The sequence below is a fragment of the Thunnus albacares genome, chromosome 11 (genome assembly GCF_914725855.1).
Source record: "Thunnus albacares chromosome 11, fThuAlb1.1, whole genome shotgun sequence".
NCBI lineage: Eukaryota > Metazoa > Chordata > Actinopteri > Scombriformes > Scombridae > Thunnus > Thunnus albacares.
Window position 1 is genome coordinate 4,489,862 of NC_058116.1, and position 27,984 is coordinate 4,517,845.

Sequence of the window (27,984 nt, forward strand, 5' to 3'; positions counted from 1 at the left end):
GACAGTGAACGTTTTCTAGTTGATTCAAGTTTAATCTAGAATCTTACATACTATTGAGAATTTATCACGGCAAAAAGAGAAAAACAAAGAAAACTAGAAAATGCAATTTCTGTAGAAATTGCGTGTGATTGCTGAAAGCGAATTTAGATTGCATAACTGGAAGCTGAACACTATTGAAAAATCTAGCAAGATTAAAATCATAATCATGGGAGAGCTTTACATTTTTAAGTGGCAGCCTGATTATATTTAGAATCTGAAGATCAAAACCATTAAAATAAAATGTGCTTAAGCCAGAGGTGCTGCCAACCACTACTTCTGTCATGATAGTTACTATTCCAGAAATTTACAGTAATTGAGAAGCCACTTGACAAATGTCTGTGGTAATACAACACTCTCCCCACATTTCTCTTCTCAATTTGAGCCAACACATGTTTTGTCACACACACACTCACAAGCAGCCATGTCATGTTCATGTGAATAGTGTAGTTCACTCCTTTGAATGGGAGGAGATTTCTAAGAATTTAGATAAGATTTTTTTCTCTGTTTTTCAAGAGTGTGTGTGTGTGTGTGTGAGAGAGAGAGAGAGGGAGAAGGGTGGGAGGTGCAATGTGATTTCCTTTTTTGTCTTGCGCTCATGTCAAGCTGATTCTGCTCACCAAGTCTGCTGAGCGATAGCAGAGAAGATATAAAACCACTGTAGAAGAACATCACAGACAGTCTAACCGGATCTGCCTCACTTCTCAACAAACTCTTTCATGAGGTAAGAAAGCTTTTTAATTTGAACCCTGTTGCTGCATGTTTATTTGAATATGCATTATACTTTAAGTACATAATCTTGTCTAAACTTAAGAAAAAAGAAACTTGACGTAGATCTGAACGATAAAAGCAAGAAAAAGAATTACTTTTAGCCAGAGTAAATATTTAAATGTAATTACTGAGAGTTGAAAACTTTTTTGGATAGGCAAAAAGCAAGTTGGTATTTTCAAAATGCTGTCTCTTTTTTGAGGCTGCAGTGGAGCAAGTGGCTTCATCTGTAAGTGTACCTTTTATGTAAAATTATACCAGTGTTAATTGCATGATGTTATAATAACAGCCCTGTGAGGGAGAGGAAAACATACTCAAAGAGGGACTGTGTGTGATGGGTTTTGTTAAATGGTTTAGTGATCTGTTATTTCCACAGTGTCTGCACATGGCAGGTACAGAGTGATTAAAACTGTACTAATCAACATTTCTATATCAACAGTGGATCAAATGACTACTGTACATTTACTATGTACAATGTGAATGGGCTCACTAACAGACAAGTGTCTATCTCTGCAGCTCCACAGCTTTTTAGCCTCTTTAAGCTCATTGTTTTAGTTTTCTGGCCCACAAACTCTCAACAACTCTGTCTCTGTTGGGTGTGTAAATAGGCAGCTGCTTACTAACACATATGTCACTTAATCATCACCTGTTAATGTGTGATAAAATAAAATAATAATAATAAAAACCAAAGACTAAACTTAAAAATTAAAGCTAAATTTTATAACATTACTCCAAATTAAAAGTTAAATGCCAGATTAAAAAGATAGGTCTTTAATTTCCTTTCAAAAATACAGAGAGAGCTTGCCATTCTAATATCCAGAGGCTGTGTGTCCCACAGTTTAGGGGCATAGTGGTGGAGGACCTTACTGATCTGGCTGGAATATAAAATGAAAGAAAATCTCTGATGTGGGGAGGAGCGAGGTTATTTAAAGCTTTATAAACAAGTAAAAGAACTTTAAATTCTTAAATTCTATCTTCTAACTTAAATTCTAAACGATACAGGAAGCCAGTGCAGTGTCTTCAACAGTGGGGTGATATGATCCATTTTCTTTTTAGGTAATCCAGTAAAAAGGGAATTAAAATTAAAAAGGTCTGACTTTGGCAATGTTTCTGAGATGAAAAAATTATATTTTAATGACCTTGTTAAAATGAGAATTAAAATTTAAATCAGAGTCTAAAATCACTCCCAAGTTTGTGTTTGTGTTTTAAACTGTTGACTAAGCATTGAGTGCAATTTTTCTCTTGCCATTGTGGGTCCTATTAAAAGAATTTCATTTTTTTCCTAATTTAATTTTAAAAAGTTTTTACCCATCCAAACATTAATGTCAGTTAGACTGGCAATGAGAGCATGCAATGCATTGGGGTCATTTGGTGATACAGCGATGTACAATTGCGTGTCATCAGCATAAAAATGGTAAATAACAGGTGATAGTTAATAATGTTTCCAAGTGGGAGCATATATAATGAAAATAAAATCGTCAATGTAACACTTCACAACAACAGTCTCTTGACAATTATTTGATGTAAAAAGGGTGGTGTTAAAAAAGACATAAGAATGATCAGAAACAGGGACTTTGGCAATGGATGAAATGTCAACATCAATACTCCTAGTAATAACTAAGTCCAGTGTATTTCCATGAATGTGGGTGGCACTCTGTACATGCCGAACAATATTGAGACAAGCAACAAGATCCAGGAAATCCAAAGCCCTTGAATTAGTGTAGTCATTGACATGATGATTAAAATCAATCAAAAATTAAAGTAAAATGTCTTTATCATGACTGGAAAGAACAATGGACATAAACTCATAAAACTCAGATAAGAAGCTGCTGTCATGTTTGGGGGTCGGATAGACAGTCACAGTGAGAACAGGTTGGTGTGGTTTGATAATCATTGCTAAGTATTCAAATGAAAAATGCCAAAAGAACATCAAGTGCAGGTAAAACTGCTAGAGAAAATAGAGGCGATCCCTTCCCCTCTTTTATTTTGTCTACTGGAAAATAAAAAGGTGAAATTAGGAGAAGACTTTAACAAAGTAGCTGAAGCAGCTGAAGTAAGCCAGGCTTCAGTTAAAAATAAAAAGCTAAGACCATATTCAGAAATAAAATCATTAATATAAGTGCTAGCTTTATAGGCTTTGGTTTGGGCCTCACTGGGCCCAATTTTCACTCGGTTGTGTATGTTTCTTCCATGATTAGGGATATGTGTTAGATTAATGTGCAAGGCTGAGCTGTTGTGAAGAGCACCCGGGTATTTATTTGTGTTATTGTGACAGCTAATTATAACAGGAACTATTCACAGCTGTTGAAGTGTGGTAGATACAGACAGGTATTTTTATCTGTTGACATTGTGAAACGACTGAACTACGACCAGTTCCTACATGACATGGATGTCAGTCTTTTGATGGTTTACAGGACTTCAGTGTGAGTTCTATATTGTAGGCTAATAGTTGTTAACTTATCTGTTGGGATGGAGTCCATCCCATGCAAAGAAGTCAGGTCACTTCCAGAAAACAGGGAGGTTATCCACAAAAGGAATTCCCATTACACGGCAGTCCTTTAACCCTGTAAAGCCCAAATATAGAAAAAAATGAGCAAATTTTTTTTTCACCTTTCAGATGTTGTTGTAGGAGGCCTCTGATGCAGGAATTAAAGGGTTTTTGATTTTTTTATGTTTTAGTAAGTTTTTAGGGAAATGTTGTAATATTACAACGTTGGGCCTAGGTGGGAGCAGAATTTCTGTATTCTCCCTCACATTCTCTGAACAAATATACAAAACAACTAAGGGTTAATTTGCAGGGTTGACTTCTTATTTAGCCCCATAACAGTATATACTATGAATAATAATCACATAATAGTCATATTTTTATGAATAGTCATTTATTAATTTAAAAAAAAAACAGAATAAAATTGTATTTACAAAACTGAATTTCATCTCCATCCCAGTGTTCAGCTATGTTCATTTGCAGTGATGGTCTTAAAGACACTTCTTTTCTTCTGAAAAGTGAAGATGAACATCACACTTGCTGCATAGCGTGTTGGTTTATCCTTTATTGCAGTGTCTATGGCGTCCTCTCTTGGTCTTCACTGGAAAATGTGCGATTGTTCAGCAAGCGATACCTTGTCACAGGGAATAGTGTGTTTGTTTGATTGGGGCTCGATGATATTCACTGGCTGGGAAGTCAGTGGGTTGTTGGGTTTTTTCGTCCACTTCACTGGCATCTTCATCTGCCCCTTCGTCACTTGCATCAGTGTTGTCTGATTCCATTTCAAAATCACTCTCTCCATTTTGGATGGCAACAATCACATCCTGCACACTGTATAGAAGACCTGTCTTTGCTGGTTGCATTCAGAAATGGAAAAGTAAAAACAAATAATAATAAATATATGCATTAATTATACATATAAGTATTATATTGTATGAGATAACCTGAGGGAATAGATAGGGTGGTGGACCAAGTGTTCGGGACTGAGAGCCAAGTATTTTCCAGGCTAAATAATATCAGTGCAAATTAACTGACTTGCTGACTAGCCTATTATGTTCTCTACTTATCATACCTAAAGGAGTACTTCCATCCCCCCAGAACATTTACATCCCCACATCAGGACCATTGACACCTGTCCCTGAACAATGCAACAACCATCCCTCAAAACATTCAGAACAGTCAGAACCTGTTGCTAACTAATGTAGCAGGCAACTAATTGGGCAAATGAACAAAAAGCCCAGGATCAGTTAAATGTATTTTTTTAACTTATAAGATACAGATACAGTTTCTGCTACAGATAGAGCTTCAAATACTGCAACCAGAAACAGTTTATTCATTTGTTCAATTCTTGTCTAAATTTAAAATTTTGACAGAGAAAACAAATTTAGAACTTAGTTATAGTGAATCATCAAAGAAATGATATTTCTATTAGTATTTTTTCCATATGTGAACATGTGAGAAGTGCAGTGTCCCCATGTCATGTGTGAAGTATGCATGCTATTTTGAATACCACTCTAACCCAGCGTTGTAGAATTACAACATAGACATATCAAGCTCAATCATATATCATCAAAAATCAAGTTTGATGAATGTATTCCACAATAATTAAGTATCTACATGTTCTAGACATTGTAATTATCACAAAAAATATTCAAAGCATGTTACTTACTTCTTTCTTGGCAAATCCGGTCCAATAAAAGAAGAATATGAGCTTGCCAGAAAGTTTGCAGGTAGTGTGAGTTCATGGCCAGATGGCCGGACCTATAAACACATTTACTATCCAATGGCATTGCAAGGATAAACAATAGGACCCATTGACTATGTAAATGTGGTCTTTAAAAAAACATTTACAGATGTTTTTTAGGAGAGCTAAAAGTGATTGTAATATTGCAACAGTGGGCTTTACAGGGTTAAGACAGATATGCAACTGGCACAAGTCATGGCAGCACAGCCTTGACATCACTGCAGCTTTAAGTACCAGCGGCACACAGAAATGCCCGCCTGTCCTTTGTAACTGTGCTGGGGGGTAAGCTCTCCCTCGCTGGATGAAACAAGACCGTGTTCGCCCGTATACAATCACCGGATCCGACAGAGACCGCTGCTGCTGCAACCCAGCGCTCTTACAGCCTGCAGAAGGAAGAAAAGGATTTCTTCACAAAGACGCGGTTAACTTCTCTTCCCTTCTCTTCTTCAGCTAAGTCGACTCCGCTGTTTTCTCTGCCACACCGCTGAGGAAGCAAGCTGAACTGAAAGACGAACTGAAACACACATCCTACTCGCTTTCTGAAGCGACCAAGAGGTCTGTCTGGGCAGAGATAGATTACATTGTGTGTTATTTTCAGCTTCAGTGCTGTTGTTTGTTTTGTGAATTGACAGACCACCGAGTTCCTTTGTGCTGCTACACTCCGAGGAGTATTTCAAGTTTGTTGCCTGTTTAGTTGTGTTCACCACAGTAGACTGTATTGTGTTTGTCCCCCTCGGGACTGCTCTGCTTGTGGCACCGTGAGTGAGAAAGTAAGTTGCTTTTTCGATCAGAAATCAACGAGTGTTACAGACTGCCATCGTATGCGCGCTGTCTGTGGACAACTGCTTCAGACATACACGTTCCTGCTTGTATGTGTTTTCACTGTACATAGCTGTATGTTTGCTCAGGTACAATTAGATTTTAGGATAGTGGTTTATTGATCAAAGTATCTGCTAACTTTGTTAACTCTGCTATTGCTTAATTAACACATATATCTTTAAAGAGAAGTCTTTTGTCCTTATTGTGTATATTGTGAAAAGTGGCTGATTGACAGAGTCAGAGCTCAAACTCAAACCTTCTTTGTTCACCTGTGAATATTGATATCCCTCTAATATTAGCCTTCTAAGTGAACTCTTTTATGAGACTACCTTATTGGTTGGTTATTGGTCCCGGTGTCCGGGTGGCGCCCCGCTATTATTAATTCAAATTAATAATTGTATTAATTTTATAATTAATAATTATCTTTGATAATTATCATAACCAGCTGTGCTCCTCACAGATCCAACAGTTGGTGTCCCCATGTGAGGCCTTCTAACAGTTGGTGCCTTGTATTATTAATTCATATTAATCATTTTTGATTTCATAATTTATAATTATCTCTGATAATTATTAATTATTACTAATAACCAAGCACAACCCTGCCAAATCCAACAGTGGAAATAGGCGTAAAAATCCTGTTTTTGTTTTATTATGCTTTTAATTTTAGAAAATTAAAGTGTTACAATAAGTATTCATGCATAAACTACCTTACGAAGCAGGTCCCCACACCAGGTCCCAAACTAGAGTCTCCCAGATCACAGGCGACTGCGCTGATACTGGGCTAAAACTTTATTCACCACCTAATTGCAGACAGACCTCTACCTATTTATACACCCATAACACAGAGACAGCACACTGTGTAACAAGTAGGGAAGAACTTCAAAGGCGATTATTGCTTTGCACTTTTCATTTATTGCCTATTTTTTACAACCTAACTGTAGAAAGGAGAAGGGGAACAACAGGTTATGGAGAGTCCCTTGAGGGCACTTCGCCTGTGTCAGTAGCTCAGCTTTATCTCTGGGGAACACCCCCAACTCCAGGAGTTATGTCCAAATTATGAAATATGTGTCATGTAGCAGGTGGATGTGACTCCCTTAGTTGAGACCTGCTGATAGAACTTAACAGTGGAGCAGAGGAGAGAGACTGAGATAGCAATGTAACCAACCTGCGTGCTGGTATTTGACATGTTTTTTTTTTTCTTCTCGAAAACAAATAATTTTTAAAATATTTGTATGAAACAAATATTTGTCAAAAAACAAAACACTATTTGTGCTTTGCCGAATAACATATGTGTATTCAGGCACACCCCTAATGGAGCACTGAATTAATGTGGAGTGCCTGAGCTCCAGGATAGCAAACATTTCTGTGTTAGGATAGTGGATGTGCAGGACCATGGATGAGCCTACAATTCATACCCAATGAAGCAATGCTGGACCCTTTTTTTATTAAAAAAAAAGACCATTTGTTTTATTGAAGATAGTAAAAAATGTACTCATTTAATACTTAAATTATGACTCTTCGAAGGTGTATTACAAAGCTGTCTTTATGAGAAATTGTTTTTTTTTTAATGGATAGAGTAGAGTTTAACTGTGTGTTGAGGAACTTGCTGTGTTGAAAATAAGATAAGATAACTCTGCCCTGTGCAGATACTGTATGCTCGTGAAACTGCTGCTGCAATTGCTGCTAATTTCTTCCTAGTAGAACATATTCATTTGACAGATGTTACTCAAGCATTCACACCACCATGATATCTGTAGCTACCGCGCTCTTTTTTAAAATGACTTTGATCAGTTGTCATGCTTTTGCATAAATCAAAATACTTTCATGCTGAGAGATGCTCTGTCTTTCACTACATATGAAATGTTGAGACAGATTAGTACACTGTTGTCAGGATTTTGAAAACTGTTACTCCTCTATGACCCCACAGCTGATGACATGTGTTTATCCTGCACACAGGCTCTTATATGCTCTGTTTTTTTAAATCCTATCCCACCTCCTATCACACATACCATGTAATCAACACCCTTGTGGGCTGTTCTCTCATCAGTCCCGTAGGGCTGCAGCTGGTGACCTGTGCCACTGACCTGACCTTATCCTGCACACAGACTGATAAGGATCCACCCAGCTTCTCCCAGATTGGTGCATAGCATAGACTGTAAAATATGGATGTAGCCACCGTCATGTCACCAACTGGTCTCTGAAGAGTGGTTTTGAAGCTCAAAGTGGGTGGCTTGGGCTGTCACCATGGCAGTGCCTGACTCCGCCTAACTCCCAGCTAATCAAAAATGGGCAGATAGGTGGAGCTGAGTCAGGCAGAAGCCTGGTTGCTGAAACACCTAGCAGCTAGCAACCTGTCACTCAAAGCAGCCATGTCCTTAATTATGCATAACTTTATTTAAGTGGGTGGGTTATAAAAAAAATTCAACCCCTGTACAGTTGTCATGAAAGGGGAAATTAGCTATAGAGACCAAAACCATTTGTCGGGTTCAGAAGCTCAACCTGTCAAGTTTGATGAGAAGTCAATCATCCTTCTCTGTAATAAGTAAATAAGTAAAATAAATAAATAAATTACATAGAAAAAATACATTAAACATTGAACATTGTACGTTAATCATTCAACAGAATCTTAAAAATGTTCTAGAGATAAAAATGGATCTAGTTTAAGGGAGTCCTGAAGCTTATTCCACCTATGAGGAGCATAGTCGGTGAATGCAGTTTTCCCAGTTCTGTATTCATATATGGGATATCCAAGTTAATTCATCCTTGTGAACGAGTATGATATTCCATATTTCTATGTGTTAATAGTGATGATAAATAAAGTTCCGTTTGAATGAATTTGCAAACATTTCTAAAACCCTGTTTTTGTGTTGTCAGTATGGGGTATTGAGTGTAGATTTATGAGGTATTTAAATGATTTTAGCATAAGGCTGCAACATAACAAAATATGAAAAAACTGAAGGGGTCTGAATACTTTCTGAATGCACTGTAAGTATAGTACCAGTGGAAACCACTTATAGTGATTACAGTGATCAACTGCTTATATGAATCAAAATTTAATCTTTTACAATACTCGGATAATGATACAGTTTGTTAACTAAGAATGCAAATGCAGACTAGAAATCGTCTGTTCTTGTCTGATTTCCCTTCTAACATGATTGAGCCCTCTAACATCCGCTGTGTGCTTCTAATAAAGAATTTCCTCATAGAATGATTACGAAACTGTTGTGATCATATCATTCTGCAGAAGTGGGTTCCTTCTGCTAGGGAGTTTCAGGAAGTAACCTTAAGACTGAAGGTTCTTGCAAGACTGACACGTGTTATTTAACAGTATAATTTAACATTGAATGTATTCTGTTTCTCTCAGCAAATGGATTCTTCCCAACTTCTCTTCTTCATCCTAATGGTGATATCTGCATCTGAATATTCAGGTAGTGTACACGTATTGGATATAATGGATCTGTTTATGCAGCTGTAACCATGTAAGAAGTCGACTCCGTTGAATCAACCCAGCATATACAGCACACTCAAAGTACTGAAGCTGCACTTATGGTGGAAAGTGTCTTAAATGATACAGTAGCTACTGCAGTAGACTACATTAACTGAGGGTAGTTGCATGCATATACTGTACGCATAAATGGAAGAGTGATTGTATTTAGAGGATGCAGGGTCTGAATATGAACTATGACTTCATGTATCTGTATTAGGGTTTTATGAAGTAAATTGTACTTATATTGCATAGTAACAGGACTATTAATACTCTTACAGCTAACAGTAAGGACTTAAAGAACACATCTCACAATAAGACCAAAACCCTCAATGGATGTATAAACAATTAACAAACATTGTCTGTGTATCTTATTCCTCTGTCCCATAGAGCTTCATTGTTGTCAAAAAACTATTAAAAACACATCAGTGAGTCAGACCATTACACTGGGTGATATGTTCCTTCATTACCATGAACACACAAACTGTAGTTTATTTAGACTCAATCCAACACACACTGTCCTGCTGCTGGAAATACTCATTAGAACACTAAATGTGTATTAACCTCCAGCTGAAAATTTCCTCAGATGGGGCAGGGAAGTCATAAAGTAGCCTATTCAGAGATGGATGAACACATTGTGGCTTTAAGTCTTTTTATGGAATATGTTGACTTTTTTTTATATTTTATTCTATAATATCCTTATCTTTATCCTTCTATACATACTTAATACAATAGTACTAAATGTTTTTCCTGCCTGTTTCATGTCTGCCAGGTCACCCTTTTAGGTAACACTTTATTTTAACTCCCCCTGTTCAGGGGGTTACAGTAGAACATAGTTATATATAATTACATAATTCCTGTCATTTTTAACACATTTATAAATAATTGTAAAGGATTTGTGCTTGTGTATAAACACTTAATAACCCCCTATTATAAGTTACATGTAAACCATTATTAAATGTCTTTTTATCATCACCCTCTTTTAAATGAGGTTTGGAATGTCAATGGGATCTTACCTGGTCAAATAATGCTTATAATAATATGATAACGATAATAATCTGTGCTGCAGAAGTGCTCCCTCATTTACTGTATTTTGACTCTATCCTATGATCTATGAACAGATGCAGGGGTGAATTAAAAATATATTTTTACCACCATCATCATCACCATAAATTTCACCGCCTTCTTTTAAGTATTGCAGATACAAAGTTTCAAACAAAGATTGTAATAGTATGGTCCTCTTCAATATCTGGCTGTGCAAGTAACACATCTAGGAAGTAATCATATTATGCTTTTCACTTTCATCATCATCTCTCATTTTCAGCTAGAGCAGAGCCCGCATGTAAGGACCGGAGCTTGAAATCATTTAACCTTCTTGAAGGTGAATCATTTAATTATGACCCTTTGAAGCCGCAAGGGAGGAACCTCTCTGATGAAGCATTCATGTGGTACAAAAATAGCTCCCAGATGGAGTACATCTCCTCTGATGAGAAAAAGAGGATACATCGCCACAGTGCTGTGCTCTTTTTCTTAAACCTCTCCATTGAGGACTCTGGTGTTTACATTGGCCGGTAATAATACTTGTTTCTATCAAACATTGTGGAAACTTAAGAGATTAATTTTATTTATTTTCTTTCATTAAAGTGAGATCATTCTTTTCACAGAGATACTTTGTTGATATGGCCCCTGATGTGAATGATAGAGACATGTTGTTTCTCTTCTAGGTATAAAACTCCAACAGGAGATTGTCACAAATATCCTTTGAAAGTTGACGTCTTCTATAGGATGAATGAAAAATTACTCTATGGAGAAATTGAGAACTCTGACCAGAACAAAATGGTCAGATGTCCAGATCCTCCAAGGAAAGTGTGTAAAACTATGAATGGAACATTCACCTGGTACAAGGTATGGGCACTTAAACTCACTTGAACACACTTTAACTCAGTTTAATGCACTAAAACTCACTTTTACACCAGCATCCTCTCCATAGTCAACAGCTCCCTGGCAACTGGTACTGTTCCAAACTCCTTCAAGCACGAAGTGGTCAAGCCCCTCTTGTTAAAACGCAACCCACTACCCTGTCTAGTAACTATAAACTAATCTCTAAACTCCCATTCTTATCGAAAGTTCTTGAAAACTTCATGCTATATCAATTTCTGCTGTATTTACACCAAAATAACATCTTGGAAAATTCCAGTCTGGTTTTAGGACCCACCATAACACAGAACCTACCTTGCTTGCTACTGTACCACCCTGATTCTACTCGACCTTGCTGCAGCACTTGATACAGTAGATCATAACATTTTAATAAACCATCTCCAGTATAGGGTTGGTGTTATTCGCTCTGCCTACCTCTCAGCAATAGAAACTCCTCTGTCAACATAGGCGATTTTTCCTCTCCCCCAGCCAGTCTCTCCTGCGGTATCCCACAAGGATCCATCCTAGGTCTCATTCTGTTTTCTATTTACATGCTTCCCCTCGGTCAAATCATCCAAAAGTACAACATTTCCTTCCACTGCTATGCAGATGACACACAATTGTATCTCCTCCTGAAACCAAACGACCAGTGCAACCTTTTCAGTCTTATGAATTGCCTTGAGGACATCAACTGTTGGATGGCAAGAAACTTCCTGCAGCTAAATGAGAGCAAGGCTGAAGTTGTCCTATTTGGCCCCTCTGACTCCACCAAATCGTCAATCCCCATGTTAAAAACATCAGGGTGATATTTGACCACCTTAAAATTTGACAAGCAGGTCAATGCAGTAGTAAAAGCTAGCTTATTTCAGCTCCGCACTATTTCTAAAATCAAATCTTTCCTCTCATTCCAAGACTTTGAAGAAGTCAACCATGCCTTTCCTCCTGTTTAGACTACTGCAATCCCTATACACAGGGATTAGTCAGTGGTCCCTATCCCGCCTCTTATTGGTCCAGAACGCCGCAGCCGGCTCCTGACAGGTGCCTGGAAGAGAGACCATATTAGCCCTATTCTGGTCTCTCTCCACTGGCTTCCAGTGCAGTTCAGGATCAATTTCAAGGCTCTACTATTTGTTTTTAAAGCCCTAAATGGGCAGGCCCCCTCCTATATTTGTGACCTTTTAACCCCTTATTCCACCTCCAGGACTCCAAGGTCATCTAACCTGGGGCTCCTGGCTGTCCTGCGAAAAAATCTTAAGCTCAGGGGGGACTGCGCCTTTGCTCTTGCAGCCCCTAGACTGTAGAACACCATCCCCCTTTCTATCAGATCTGTGCCCTCCATTGATTCCTTCAATTCCAGGCTCAAAACTTTTATTCTTTAGCATTTGGATCCTCTTGAAATGGATTCTTACTCTATGCCTCAACTATGTTGTTGAATTGTGCTATATGTTATGTGGTTGTTTTGTTTTTAGTCTTTCATTCTGTTTTTATTGCCTGATTTTGTTCTGTACAGGGCTTTGGTCAACTTGCATTGTTTTTAAATGTGCCATATAAATAAATGTAACTTGACTTGAATGTGACTGCTGTGAACAGCCATGAATAGTTATGATGCATTTCAAGATCAAAGTAATCAAACTTTATATTTTGGTAAACTGATAACTGATATCTGTTAAAAAGAATTATATCTAATCAATGGGAACCCAGTATTTGTAACAGTTCAGGAAAGTTCTGGTAACAGTCCTGGTGTTGTGTGCAACAGTAGTAATATAGTATATTTTTGGCCTTCACTAACAAAGGTACCAATGTACAGTAAGACAAAGGAGTCTGTTGGTAACTGTTGTAGCATCGTAGAGTGTGTTATTAAGTGGTCAACAGGTCAGCTGAACGTGCAAAAGTATAGTTTATATGTCTGCTGTCAATTACAGGTAAACGTACAGTATAATAAATATAAGAAATATGTTTTCCAATACGAAATGAATATCCACTTAGGTTACCAAACAGATCTTTGTTGGTTTTCTAGCTGTAAGAATTTTACAGTTATTTCCAGGAAATTTGGGTGGAAATAATATCTCCACTCAACTGTGCTGTCGTTGTTTTTTTCTGTGGAACTCCTACATCATTTCTTTCTTCTCTCCTACAAACCCTGAATGTACCAATTGTAGTACTGTAGTAGCAGATTACATAGCCCTTTCTAGGAACTTCTGTATAAATAAAAGTTGCATATCAATTTGTTGTGAATTAAAGTATCACTGAACATTTACATATTATCTTTCTCCTCCTCATGACCGTAGCCCCTGCTGCACCGGCTTCAGGACTTCAGTATTCTTGAAGGTCAACATGAAGCTGACCTGTGGGTGTTTAATGCCAGCAAAGATCATGAGGGCATCTACACTTGCATCTGTACCTGGAAACACAATCACATGGTGTACAACTCCTCAGGCTCCAGGAAGTTAATAGTTATGGGTGAGAGAGCACTTTTTATAAGCCTTTAGTTGGAGTAATAGGAGTCAAAAGGAGTACAAGAGATTAGCTGTTAGTCAACTTACCTGTTAAATGATGACAGAGGCAAAAATCATCTGATTCCTGATGGATCATTCAAAATACCACAACCTCATGTAAGAAGTAAGTATTTAGTAATTATATCCAGAATAAGAAGACTTACATTTACAAAACAAGGCAATGTGGTTCTTTTTGTAATGGCAACTTTAGTAATGAAACCTCATAAATACAGATATGTGGCAGATCTGACATATTTTTTGGAAATTATATCAAGAAACAACACATTCATCCAGTTATTAGTTACATATAGCTCTACACAGTCTTCAACAAAATAACAGGGAAAGTAGTATCTGATTGTTCTAAATAGGACCTTTTCTATGTGTATTCCTCAGAACTTTTGACATTTCCACTTAGCCACACATTTAGCTTTAGTGATGTTGAATTTTCTCATTTTCCAAAATAGGCTAAATTGTTGATAGAGAACCCAGTGTAAACAAAGACATGGTTAGCAGGAATATCTGCAACTGTCTACCTTCTCAGATTAGTGCACTTTAGCGCCATTGTAGGTCTAAAAATGTTAGTGGTGATCAAAGCTTCATGACTAACCTGGAAATTAAAGAGACTTTTTTTTGTCCGTGATATTTTTAAAAAATATGTTCAAAACAAAATTTCCAACATATCATAGGTGGTACATTTATGCATAGTGACTAACCCCTGTCTATATGTTTCAAGTATTGATTCTACTACACTGAGCTACAGTCAATATAGTTTGCTAAGAATGATTCTGACTTACCACCACCAAAAATTAGATTTATCAGTAATTAAATTGCTGAACTTTAATATTGTCCATCTGACTTATTGTATTATACATTTAAATGTACTGTACACACTCACACTACAGTTGCAAACACAATTTACGGTACAGTCACATCGGATGTTTTTATATTTCACTAAGTGAAAGTCTATGAATGTGGCACAGCAGCAGTGATTTCATTATTTATAATCATTAATAATTCCACCACAATGACAGGATCAGTCTTCTTCTTTCATGTTGTCAAAATAAAATACTGTATTTAATGGAAATCTAATGCTAAAAGCTACTGATACAGATACGGTATTCATGATTTGCCCTTTTACACACTGAACACCTCCAATATTTAGACTGACAATAAAGTGATTTTTTTGCATGGCTTTATTAGCACAAATTTCACTGTGACTGTGTTGTTGCACTCTGTCAAGATTAGCAACAAGTAAACCCTAGTGTTGGAACAGCACTCTACATGAAACAGTCATTGCATTCACAAGTAACAGCTGGTAAAATGTTATAACTATGAATATTTAAAATAGAAAGTAATTTGAAATATTTTGTACACTGTGTGAGGACAACCTTGGGTTAGAGAAAAAAGAGTTGACACTATTTTTGTGTGTACCCGGTAAAGATTATTGATTCGAGTTATAACACTGGAATGAGATCATTTGCAAGTGTCCTATACAAAAGAACAGAAAGGAGTTTTATTTTGTGTTTTATGTTTGCTTGCCCACAGAGCCTCTTGTTCACTATCAAACACCGTTAATCTTGTTAAACAAGGAGCAGTATGCTGATGAAGGTAAGATAAATGCTTCACCTAATAACACCAAAGTGCTGTCATAACACTGCAAATACAACAATCCCTATATCGACTTAATCCCTTACAGTACCTGTACATTTATTTGTGCGGTTAAATCATGTATTATTGATGGTATATTAATGTTGCTATTCAGTATATTCTTGTTGGGTGAGATAGCTGTGAACTTGTTTTGATCAATGTAGGCCTAATGTTAGAACTGTATTTTCACTGGTGTACTGGTGTAATACCAGTAAGGCTCTGTTAAAAGTTAACAAACTTAATAATCAGAAAGTTAGAAAGGTACTTTCCTGGAGCCAAAGTCAGAACAAGCAGAGTCCATCTCAAGGACAATTCAGGGGTTATGACATCCTCAAGGGAACATGAATGTGTGTTCCACATTACATCCAATCCTTTCAAATGATATTGAGACATTTCACTCAAAACCTTACATGTAAACCTCTTCGTGGTGTCAGATAAAAAGTCAGGGGATCACCAAAGTTAGTAGGAACCATCTTTTGGAATAAAGTAATTTGTATTCCTCCTCAGGGGACCATGAATATCTGTACAAAATTGCAAAAAACTGCTAAATTACTTTAGACAAAAATGTCTGATTTACCTCATGTAGGAGTCTGGTCACTGTAAAACATTTTCCTTACGTGTACATTCACTTCTTGAAGATGCATACAAATGAATAAACTAATTTACAAAACATCCACAGCGAGCCCTTCACAGATGTAGCTACTCTTCTCAAGCAAGACACTGCCAATTTTAGCCATAGGTTCAAAAGCTCAGCGAGAGAAACTGACCACAAAATTAAATTCCTTAGAACTTACCAGAGACAACAAGCAAGAAACCTTGGTGTGGTCTCTGTCTCAAAATTAAACTTAAAGCTCAATGTGGGGTTTGTCAAGACATCTACTTTTTATAACCTCAAACACATTGCTTAAGTGTGACCACTTCTCTCTCTGAGTGACACAGAGAGACTATTGCACGCTTTTATATTGAGCAGGCTGAACTACTATAAATCTCTCCTATCTGGTTTACCCAAAAAAGTTATAAATCAGCTATAGCTGATTCAGAACTCTGCGGCCCGAGTGCTGACCACGAGCAGAAGAATAGAACACATCAGACCTATTTTAAAGTCCTTACATTGGTCACTTGTCAGTTTCCGTATTGATTTTTAAATTGTTGTACTTGTTTTTAAAGCACTTCATGGTCTTGCACCAGCCTATATGTCTCACATGCTTACTGTGTATGAACTAGTATGGCCCCTCAGGTCCTCTGGCAAGTCTCTTTTAATTGATCCAAAGTGCAGGACTAAAACCTTTGGTGAGGCAACTTTTAGCCTTTATGCTCCAAGCAGCTGGAACAGTCTGCCTGAGTATCTGACAGCAAAAAAAATCCCTCTTCAGCCTGGCTTTTGTTTAAGAATGATTTCTATACATTTTAATTTTATTTTATTCACTTATTTTATTGTATTCATGTTGTGAAAATTTTATTTATTTGATCTCTTATTTGATTATTTTTCTTAAACCTGTCGTGTGGAACTTTTACATATAAATGGATGTTCTGTTACATTCAAGCCCTTGCCAAACAAGTTCACACAAAGCTGATAAAGCCTATCACCACCAGATAAATCTCTCTGTGTTTCACAGTGAGTTTTTAAATCTCATGTCGAGGGCAACATTCCAGTGCAGGACTGTTTGGCCAGCATGACGTTGTTTGGTTAATCGTGGGGCTCTTCTAGACTTTCCAAATGTTATCAGACTGAATGGATCAAATTCTGATAGTGAAACCAGTCATTTCTTGGGGGTTCTGTGAAGCTTAGAACAATTTATCCACTGTTATAGCCCCAACAGTAGGTTACAGCCAATGTGTACAGACCCTCGGCATACTGGGACACATCCCAGTGGGCTGTCAAAAAATACATTTTTGGGCCAGTGGACCGACCTTTTTACCAGCCCTCTCTGTGTGCCTGCCATTCGGGGTGAGCATGATAACTGCATGCCTGTGTCAGGCCGTATTCAGACCAAATCAGGCTGCAGGGTTGAGCAGAGGTGTGTGGGCATGTTTGTGCTCTAGAATATAACCTCAGTGAAACTATCAGAAAATAACAATTTATTGATCTGATTCATTGGCTTCCTCATTACCAGCACTTCCTCTCTTCATTCATTCTCTAGTTTGCTCAACCACAGCTGCTGTCTCTCTCGCTCGCTGGTGCTCTCAGCTCTCTCTCTCTTTATCTTGTCTTTTTTTTTAAATGAGTTGGGAAGCCAACAGAAAAGTCTAACTTTACTTTAATTGTCATCAAACAAAGAGAAAAGTTCTCCCCTCATCCTTGTAACGTCTTTGTACTCAGGCAATCACAGCCGAGCGCCCCCCTTTACTCTCACTGCCAGAAGGAGGAGACAGTCCTGCACCCCAGCTTTGAGATTATTATATATTTTTGCCCATCTTATTGATTTTATTTGTCTTTGTTTTGTTTTGTTTTGTCTTTTTAATCTAGTTTAATTTTTTTTAATTTCAAATTTTATTTTATTACATTTTTATCATTTTTATCTTGTTTTGTCTTTTTAATCTATTTTATCTAGTTTTTTAATCTAGTTTTTATCTCCCTTTATTTTATTATTATTAATATTGTTATAGCTTTTAAATCCATTTTATTTTATTACATTCTCATCATTTGCCACTTGCCACTGCCATGTCTACAAAGCCACTCAAATAAATGAGCAGAGGTTGCTGTGTCTGAATGATTTTTACCTCCATGTGACTGCGTGTCTGATATCTCCAGTAAAATCTGTCTTGTTCTTGTTTCTGTGCCAGGCTCTGAGACCAAGCTGAAATGCTCAGTTATCTGTGGCATTAATGTGCGAAAAAACTGTAAGGCTAGCTGGAATGTTAACGGAATCCCTTTCAACAAGGCAGATGGGTACAATCAAACCATCAACACGTAAGCATAATCAAAAGCAGCACAGTATTCAAAACTCAAATACAGTATATAGCAGTGTGTATATGTGTGAAATGCAAAAGGCGGTAGAAATTGTGTCACTATAAAGCTTAAACAAATGTCATGAAAGTCTTAACTAAAGGTGTAAATTCATTCCAATGCTAAAAGCTACTGATTTGGTCAGTGACAATGCTGATTCAGTAAAGTCATTTCAGTTGGAAGATTCGGTGTTAAAGATTTGTTTGTACAGGTGCTGAACACCTCTAATCTGTACCGAATTTCATGGCAACCCATCCAATAGTTGTTGAGACATTTCGGTCTAAACTTAAAGATCCCCTCCACACATTTATTAAGACATACAAACATACTCTGTTTGGAACAATAATGTGTGTCTGATATGGTTTTTCCAGAAAAAAAGTATAATTACCACATTAAAATCCTTATTATGACATCTACTCCTTCTCCCTCCAAAATTCCACAATCTATGAATATGCAAATATAATTCATCTCAAAAGTTTAACTGCTGCACACATGATGTCTCTTACTTCACTGTAAAGTTAATTCCCAGTGTTTGTGCACTGGAGGCTTCAAGTTTCCAAATCACATTTGTGTAAGTTGCATACTGGACCTCGACTGGCTTCCAACCTGGTTGTGATGTCACAAATCATGCTCGTAGGCCTGCCTCTTAAAATCAGATATTCAATGAGCTCAGAGAAACGTTCCACTTTCAGAACTTTCCCTGTTACTGTGGCCAACTGAATATTTTCAAATTTCACTCCCTATTTCATACATTTTCATGTCTTGCTTCACTGATCCAGTTTATCATTTCATTATCTGTAATCAAAGATAATGATGACATCGATCTCTTTTTGTTAATGAACTAAACTCTGTGTCCTTGTTAAGAGTTGACGAAGAGGCTTCAAAGAAAACCATCTCCACTGCAATCCTGACCATTGAAAGAGTGTCTGCTAAAGATTTCCAGGATGAGTTTAAATGCATTGGCGATGGCTATTATGAGGAGGTGTCTGACATTTTAACTCTTAAGCAAAAAGGTTAGTGACAGAACACTCATGGGTAAGACTATATCAGGCTTTGGCTACATGGCTAATACCTAGTGGGATCAATCCATTGTTGGTTTTAGTCTTTTTATCAAATTTCTTAACAATAAGAAAAAAGTACACTATCTCCAGCCTAATCCTGAAGTGATACCATACACACATACATTTTCATTATTTGTCTTCCAGAGACAATAATTCCACTGGTCATTGGAGGGATGTGTGCATTCTTCTTGTGTGTGTTCGTGGCCATCATGGTCAAGTGCTTCGCCATCGACCTTGCTCTCCTCTTCAGACCCTACCTCCCACTAAGCAGTCACAATAAAGGTAAAGAAGAAAATGTTTTTTTTTTATTTTATTGGGATTTTTTGAGGATTTAAAGGTCAAAGGATAGCATTGCAGTTATTTTAAGTCCATACCGAATAAATGGAAAAAAAAGGTTTATGTTTTCTACCTATTTCACCGTTTGAACTTCCCCAAAAACCACCACCGGCTGTTTTTACATGTCTGTTTGTATACAGATTAGACAAACAAGCTATGTACTTTGGACAGAGCTCGGCTAGCTGTTTCACCCTGCTTCCAATCTTTATGCCATGCTAAGACAATTGCCTCAGGGCTCCAACGCCATACTTCACACAGTCTTAACACAGCACATGTGTGGCTCTTGGTAAGAAAGCAAATAAGTGAATTTCCCAAAATGCTGAACTACTCCTTTGATGGTGCTCTGTGGAAATTTGTTGTAGAGGGAAACGTTCCGTGCCTCACGAAAACTCGCTGTGTGCATGGGTGCCTTGTTATGTTTTAAAATGGGGGAGCAAACTTAGAGAGTGTGCGTATTTCATATTTGACATTATATTTATAAAAACATTTTGTAGCCTTAAATGGTAGTAGGTTGCAGGCTACCAGGCCATGTTCAAGGCCAAACAAGGACAATCAACTCATAAATGAAATAGTCTCACAACACATCACCATATGATTTGTATAATTAAACCTGGTTAAACAATGTTAAAGCTGAGGGTTGCTGTTCTCAGTACTCACAAAGCATCTTCAAAGTCTAACAATTGCAACAAAGCACAAATAATATGGACTCACAACAACTATCTAATTCCAATCCCGCCTGTTTATTATACACACAGGTTCTAGTGGGAGCTATTAGCACCACTTGCTGATGTAGTTGTAATGTTATACAAAAATATATCATAACTTCAAAATCAGGTAATTTTAACTTACATTATCTCATATCAAGGACTATTTTGATGCACAACTCAGAAGGTGACTTTTGCTCCTCAAGACTTGAAAGGGCCATTTTAGTTGAAACCTAATTGTGAAACCCCCCTTAGAGTAAACTTGTACCTTTCATTTAGCCTGTATGAGAAAATGGGAGAAAAATCATAATAATGAAAACACAACGCAGAGCAGCTGGATGAAAGGAGAGATCATTACACGGAGTGACGCATCCTGATATTTAAAAATAATTTCATCCAAAGTCCGACTGAAACTTAAACTAAAGGAAAGTATTCTGTAGAAGTCTAAATAAGTCACTTTCAACCGCTGGACATTTGACTGTTTGTTAATTCAGGCACTTTAACGCTGTGAGGAAAAGCTCCGCTCTGTCTGTCTGTCTCTCACTGCACAGTCTGCTCCTATCAATCAGAACCAACTCAAAGGGTCCAAAAATGTGTTATTTTTTTATTACTTCTTTTTGTCAGTTGCTGAAAATAATAAAATGATCATTGATATAAGCTACTTAAATATAATCACCTGATAGCACTGACTGTGTTATAAGTTCAGTTTTAGAAAGACAAAATGTGGGGTAGCAAAACCATAACTTTGCACCCCCTAATTGAATAATGGGGACGCATTTACTCCACTTGCTCCACTTGTTCAGGCGCCTATAGCTGTGTAGATCGATACCAGACTCTGTGCTGTTGCTGGCAGGCTTCCAGCTGTTCAGAGCAGATCGCAATACAGAGCTCTCTGGCAAAATGTACGGTGGACGTATTTGTTTTTATACTAACAGTGGCTGGTGTAAAGATGTGACAGTGACTCTGCAGCACTGTTCTGTTCTGGACACTTTTTCATCAACTGTAAACCCTTCTTCTCACCCCATGAGTTTGTCCAGAGAAGAGAACAATTTAGATCACTGTTGCACTACAATCAGCAGTTCCTATCACACCATCCCCTGCGCTGCATTGGGCCACTTTGTCCACACCATAGTCCACCTGATTCCTGCATTCAGGCAGAAATTAAAACTCTATAAACCTATTGTGAGCACATCGAAAAGTGGACCAGTGAAGGTACGGAGGATCTCCAAACATATGTGGACTGTACTGACTGGGTTGTTTTCAGGACTGCTACCAACAGTCTGGGTGAATAGCTACATAGAGGCTGTGACGTCATACATCAGTTTCCATGAGGACAGCTGTGTACTGTCACGCATCAAGGTTAGTTAAAGTAAGACAAACCCTGGATTACAGCTAAAGTCAGACAGCCAAGGTTGGAAAAGGAAGAAGTGTTTAGGAGTGGGGACAAGAACCGGTTTAAAGAGGCTAAATACAAGTTTAGCAAGACGGTGAGACATGCTAAACGTCTGTTCTCTGAGAAGCTTCAACAGCAGTTCTCAGAAAACTATTTGGCTATCTGAAAGGGCCTCAGACAGATCAACGGCTACAAACCGAAAGCCGTCCACTTCACTAATAACTTGCGCCTGGAAAACGACCTTAATGACTTTTACTGTCGATTTGAAAGACAATCGGACAAACCCCCATGACTCCATCAGCCAGCTACAGACCACCAGCTCCTCCTCCCCCACCCCAGCAGGGGCCCGGGCCTCTCCATCACTGCCCACCTCAGAGGTCTCCTCCTTTCCTACCACAATGGCAACTCTCTCCACCCTGGAGATGGTTGTTAACAGGCGGTTCAAGAGACAGAACGCCCTCAAAGCAGCTGGACCAGACTTTGTCTCTCCCTCCACCCTGAAGCACTGTAGCGATCAGCTGTCTCCAGCGTTCACAGACATTTTTAACACCTCACTAGAGACATGCTATTTACCAGCCTGCTTCAAGACCTCCACCATCCTCCCTGTCCCCAAAAAACCACAGAGCTCAACAACTACAGACCCATCACCCTGACATCTGTGGTAATGAAGTCTTCACAGACCCACTCTTGGATCCCTGCAGTTCACCAACAGAGCCAACAGGTCTGTGGACAATGCAGTAAACTTGGCCCTCCACTTCATCCTCCAGTACCTGGAGTCTGAGTGAACCTACGCCAGGATCCTGTTTGTGGATTTCAGCTCTGCCTTTAACACCATCATCCCGGCTCTGTTGCAGGACAAGCTCTCCCAGCTGTACATGCCTGACTCCACCTGCAGGTGGATCACTGACTTCTTGTCTGACAGGAAGCAGCACGTGATGCTGGGGTAACACGTCTCTGACCCCCAGACCATCAGCACCGGTTCCCCTCAAGGCTGCGTCCTTTCTCCACTTCTCTTCTCCCAGTGCACCAACAGCTGCACCTCCAGTCATCAGTCCGTCAAGCTCCTGAAGTTCACTGATGAGACCACTCTCATTAGGCTTATCTCTGGTGGGGATGAGACCTCCTACAGATGGGAGATTGACCATCTGTTGACTTAGTGCAGACAAAACGACTTGGAGCTCGGTGCTATAAAGACAGTGGAGATGATTGGGGATTTCAGAAGGAACGCAGCCCCATCAACCTGTGTCAATCTGTGCCTTCTGCTTCCTGGGAACCACCCAGGACCTCAAGTGGGAGCAGAATATCAGCAGCCTCACCAAGAAGGCTCAGCAGAGGAATTACTTCCTGTGGCAGCTGAAGAAGTTCAACCTGCCAAAGTCAGTGATGGTGGACTTCTACACCATCATCATTGAGTCCATCCTCACCTCTATCACCATCTGGTACACTGCTGCAAGGGCCAGGGACAAGGACAGACTGCAGAGTATCATCCGCTGTGCCGAAAAGGTGATCAGCGGCATTCTGCCATCCCTCCAGGACCTGCATGTCTCCAGGACCCTGAGGTAAGCAGGAAAGATCATGCCCAACCCCTCCCACCCTGGACATAATCTTTTTGAAAAACTCCCCTGCCGCAAGAGGTTGAGGTCTGTCGAGACCAAAACCTCACGCCACAAGAACAGTTTTTTCCATCTGCAGCTGGCCTCATCAACAAGGCCTAGGACCCCCACTGACATGGACTCTGTCCCACCCATGGATATTACATGTTATATCAATGTAAAACCCCATAATCTTATATTTGCACATCTGTGATCTTTGATCTAACATGGTGCGTTACATTAACACAACCTGTATTACTTATTACTATTGATTGCGCACTGCATTTAAGCAATATTACATGAGAGGGTGTGCTTTACCATCATTGTTTGCACGACAGTGATGCGGTCAGGAACGAGGCGCCAGTCGTCTACCCAGAAATGACTGTTGTTGTTAGTGCAACATCACGGTCTGTAGTTCTAATTAATGGCGGAGTAATATTTTTAGTGATGAGGCTTTTTTCATTTGAGCACAGCTTAGTGTGCTGTCATGCTGATTTGAGTATGTTCTAAATGTCTAATTGACCAATCAAATTGCTTGGTCGGAACTACGTGTTGTATAAATACTGTTTATTCCTGGTCAATATTTTGTACATATCATCTCTTTCTCTTCTATTTAAAACTTAAACCTGTAACAGCTCTTCTCACTTAGAATATATTTTATATATTTTTTATTGTAAAGTCTTTCTTTTTTAATGATTTAGGATTACTTAATTTTGTGTATATTTTGACTGTTATGTACCACAACAACACCCAGGCAAATTCCTGTATGTGCAAACCTACTTGGCAATAAACCTGATTTAGATTTTTTTTAAAAAGACAAGTAATGTTTTTATCCTTGAGGCCTAAGAAACATGTTGAGCAAATTTTCTTCCACATAAAACTTTACAAAGTGAATTTTTGTAATATTTTAAAATGTGCATTGTCTTATACTTTACTGCCATTGCTGGTGCATTGCTGCATTTCATTGTGCATGACCACAATAAAACTGTTGATCAATAGCATGTAACTGACACCAGAAATGTAAATAGTGATTATGGGCGTGCATGTGTGTCCTTGTGTGCATGCATGATAGACAGAAAAACAGGGACCTCCATAGCGCTACTAGTGGTCAGAAACTCCAGAGGGCACCTTTAATATGTCTGTTTCAAACCTGCCTCCTGACAGAAAGTTGAACTAATCAATCAGTAGATATGCAGGGCTGCACAACATATTTTTTGCGAAGTGTAAGTTTCTGTGACCTACAATTATGTATAGTGCTCTTGTGGATCTGCAGGGATATTTATCTTCACAGGAGCATAGTTTGATATATGTTCTTTTTTTCTTTTCTTTTTTTGAATGTTACTCATTGGGTTTCTTAACTGAAATTCTTTCTCACAAATCAGTGAACATATTACTGATCTTCTGGCTGTAGTTTTGCAACCCCACTTCAATCACATTGCTTTGATTTAAGCTTCGAAACACCCAGATGAGAGAGTTTGAATTAAGTCCAAACAAAACAAATAACAGTTTCACTGTAATTCTCTATTTTTCCAGGAACTCTACGCTCACATTTAGGTTTCAAAATGTTCATGCGCCCTATAATTCGAAAGGACTATTTTCAGCACTGTAATTGTATGATGACAATTCACATTCACCAACAGCAGATTGCAGGGTGTGATGACAAGGTTGCAGTGGGTCATAATGATCACAAGGGGAAAAAAACCCAATATTTCAAAAGTTAACTGAACTGAAGTTTGTACACAACCATGTATTTCACAGATGCAAAGTCGTTCGATGCCTACGTGGTCTACCAGATGCAGAGTGGAGACAATGTCACTGAGGACACACTCTGCAAGTTTGTCACAAAGATTTTGCCCTCTGTGCTCGAGGAAAAGTGCGGCTATCGACTTTTCATCCATGGGAGGGATGACATACCTGGGGAAGGTGAGTTAATATTATTTGGATACACGGGCTCCAATATATGACTTCTTCAAAACACAATCTGAAGTGACACCGTGATTAATTTCATCCGCAAGGTCTGCATTACTAATCCTGGGAAAAATACTTTTTGGCTGTGTCCACCAAGACTCTTGTTCAAATATTTTGAATAAGACTAAGACTAAGTCATAAGAATTAATGATATCATATAAATATACTGTACATCATATGATATCATATGACATCGTCATTGTGTTTTGTTTTGTTTTTTTGGTTTAGATTGTGATTTCAATTAAAAAAAACCAGAAAAACAATCTTTGAAACCTCTCGGAAAGTGTCCTTTACAACACTGGAGCATTTTTGTGATGGTACAAGCCTTAGCAACCATTTTCAGAAACAATACAAACTAGCTCTCTGTCTGACCCCACAGACCATCTGGAGCTGGTGGAGGACCGTATGAAGCAGAGCAGGAGACTGATGGTTATCCTCACCCCTGGTTCAGGATCAGGGATGGGGGTCACAGACAAACGGCCCACCTCGCCCCTAAACCCAGTAGTAGGAGGGTTTGACTGGCAGGTAAAAGTCTTACAAATGCAGATTAAAAAAGTAAAACAGTTTGTTAAAACAGTTTAGGCAAGATGGATGGTTTGATTCCCAGCTCTTCCTGTCAAAGTGCCGAAGTGTCCTTGAGCAAAACACTGAACCCCAAGTTGCTCCAGTTGCATGAAAGCTCCGCCGCCATTGGTGTGTGAGTGTGTGTGTGTGTGTGAATGAGAGGCAAACATTGTAAAGCGCTTTGTCCGTTACGGTAAAAAGGCGCTATATAAGTGCTCCACTTATGATCCATTTACCATTTAAAATGACTTGGCGATAAATAGGGATATTTATTTATAACACTACAGCTACAAGAACTAAACACTACAACTACAACATTTTACAAAAACAAGACACAAGAGGGAAAGGAAAAACTGGTACATAAGGCCATGACTAGTGAATGATTCAAATGAATGATGCCGACTTATCTATTGTATAGTTAGTATGAGAGACCTGAAAAACAGATGAGATGACTGTTACCTGAGAAGCAGCGAGTCAAATCAATGATACAACAGCTTAGTTCTGAATTGCCAGTTGGGGGTTACAAATTATGAAAGCACCAGGGTTTAAGCAAGTTGATGAAGGTTTTGTAGAAATTGTTGTGTATGGTCTGGAGAGTGAGAAGTTTGGGAATCTCACTGATGTCTTGTTGGCCAGCATTCCTGGGGGGTTGAAGAAAGAGCTGGTGCTGTTGTTTGAGGGTTTGTACTGTCTGCATTCAAAACATGAGGGGAATTTCCCCTACATACATACACTGAATATTGTTACTTTGAGATCTCTGAGAGCAAAATGTTGCATCATTAAATGTATTATGAGCTGTTAGTATACACATTTTGTCTGATTTCTGCCTTAAGTTTTGTCTATAAAAATTAAGTTTAGAGTATCATTACATGATTATCTGTAGATTAATTTGCATAAAAAGTAATGACTGCACCAGAAAATTATGATTTGTTATCTTAAGATTCAGAGATTATCAAGTTGTAATCATGTAATCATAATTAAGTCATATTTTAAGAAAACTGGGCTAAAAGAAAAAATGATGAGGTGTCATTGATATTACAGGCTTCAATACTAGCTTTGCTGCTACTACTATTGCCAAATAATTCTTTGATACTGCTTGATATTTCTTTGATATTAAGCATTCAATGAGTAATAAATTGCTGTTGATCATTTTCCAGCTGGGGCTTCACCATGCGCTGTTCCAGAGGGAAATGAATGTGATTCTGATCCAGCTGGGGGACACGGGGCCACAGGGATACACACACCTTCCCCCTGGCTTGCAGCACCTGATTCGCAGTAGCGCCCCCCTTAGGTGGCCAGAGGGTTCGAGGGGTGCTGCTGCATGGAACTCGCGCTTTTGGAAGAGAGTGCGATACCTGATGCCTGCCAAGCCAGCCTCAAAATCTCCACAGTCTGCTATTATCTGAAACCCTTATGGACTGACACCAGTCCCATAACACCCTTTACACAGATGTGTGAAGAAAATCACAGGTGTCAGTTGTATGTATACAGAATGTCAGTATAACGCAGATAAAATCCAGAGAGAGATGAGAGTTTAGTTTCAAAATTATGTTTATTTATCCATAAAATAATTAACATTTCAGTGCTCACACCCAACCTACATACCCACAAGCTAATGTAAAATAAAAACACATAGAAAGTGTAAAATAAACATAACATAAAAAAACATACAACATAATGTACTCAACAGAAGGTATAACCATAAAAATGTTAAAATTCACTGATGTTTGAGTAATCTCTTCAGGAAGAAAGAGATAAAACACAGTTCAGTGTATATCTGTATGTAGCTGATATGAAAGACGTCCTCAGTATTTTGAAATGAACAGTGAATTACTTGAGCTTTTTTATGCACTATAAACAGTGTTTATACCTATGACATGATCCATGTAGTCACTCAGTGTGAACCAGATCACTCCCAAATACTTATGATGATCCACAAGTTTGACCACAGAACCCTGTGCATATCATCACATGACCAGCCTCAGGTTTATCTTTGTGAAAATTTTGCAGATTCTGATTTTTGG

General features: G+C 38.4%; 1 protein-coding gene across 2 annotated transcripts; it reads left to right on the forward strand.

Moving 5' to 3' along the window:
• Window positions 1–247: 247 nt before the first annotated feature.
• On the forward strand, window positions 248–27,969 carry LOC122992627 (interleukin-1 receptor type 1-like). 2 transcript variants are annotated; one of them, XM_044366482.1, is made up of 12 exons: window positions 248–760; window positions 9,217–9,280; window positions 10,661–10,907; window positions 11,061–11,241; window positions 13,563–13,713; window positions 15,294–15,356; window positions 18,180–18,306; window positions 19,207–19,355; window positions 19,548–19,685; window positions 25,187–25,351; window positions 25,776–25,921; window positions 27,118–27,969. In XM_044366482.1, exons 2-12 carry the CDS (start codon window positions 9,220–9,222, stop codon window positions 27,364–27,366), a joined length of 1,677 nt encoding a protein of 558 aa, XP_044222417.1. In that variant the 5' UTR covers window positions 248–760; window positions 9,217–9,219; the 3' UTR covers window positions 27,367–27,969. The 2 variants fall into 2 exon arrangements, with proteins under 2 accessions (XP_044222417.1, XP_044222418.1); XM_044366483.1 differs by lacking the exon at window positions 248–760 and adding an exon at window positions 4,644–5,588.
• The last annotated feature ends 15 nt before the right edge of the window (window positions 27,970–27,984 follow it).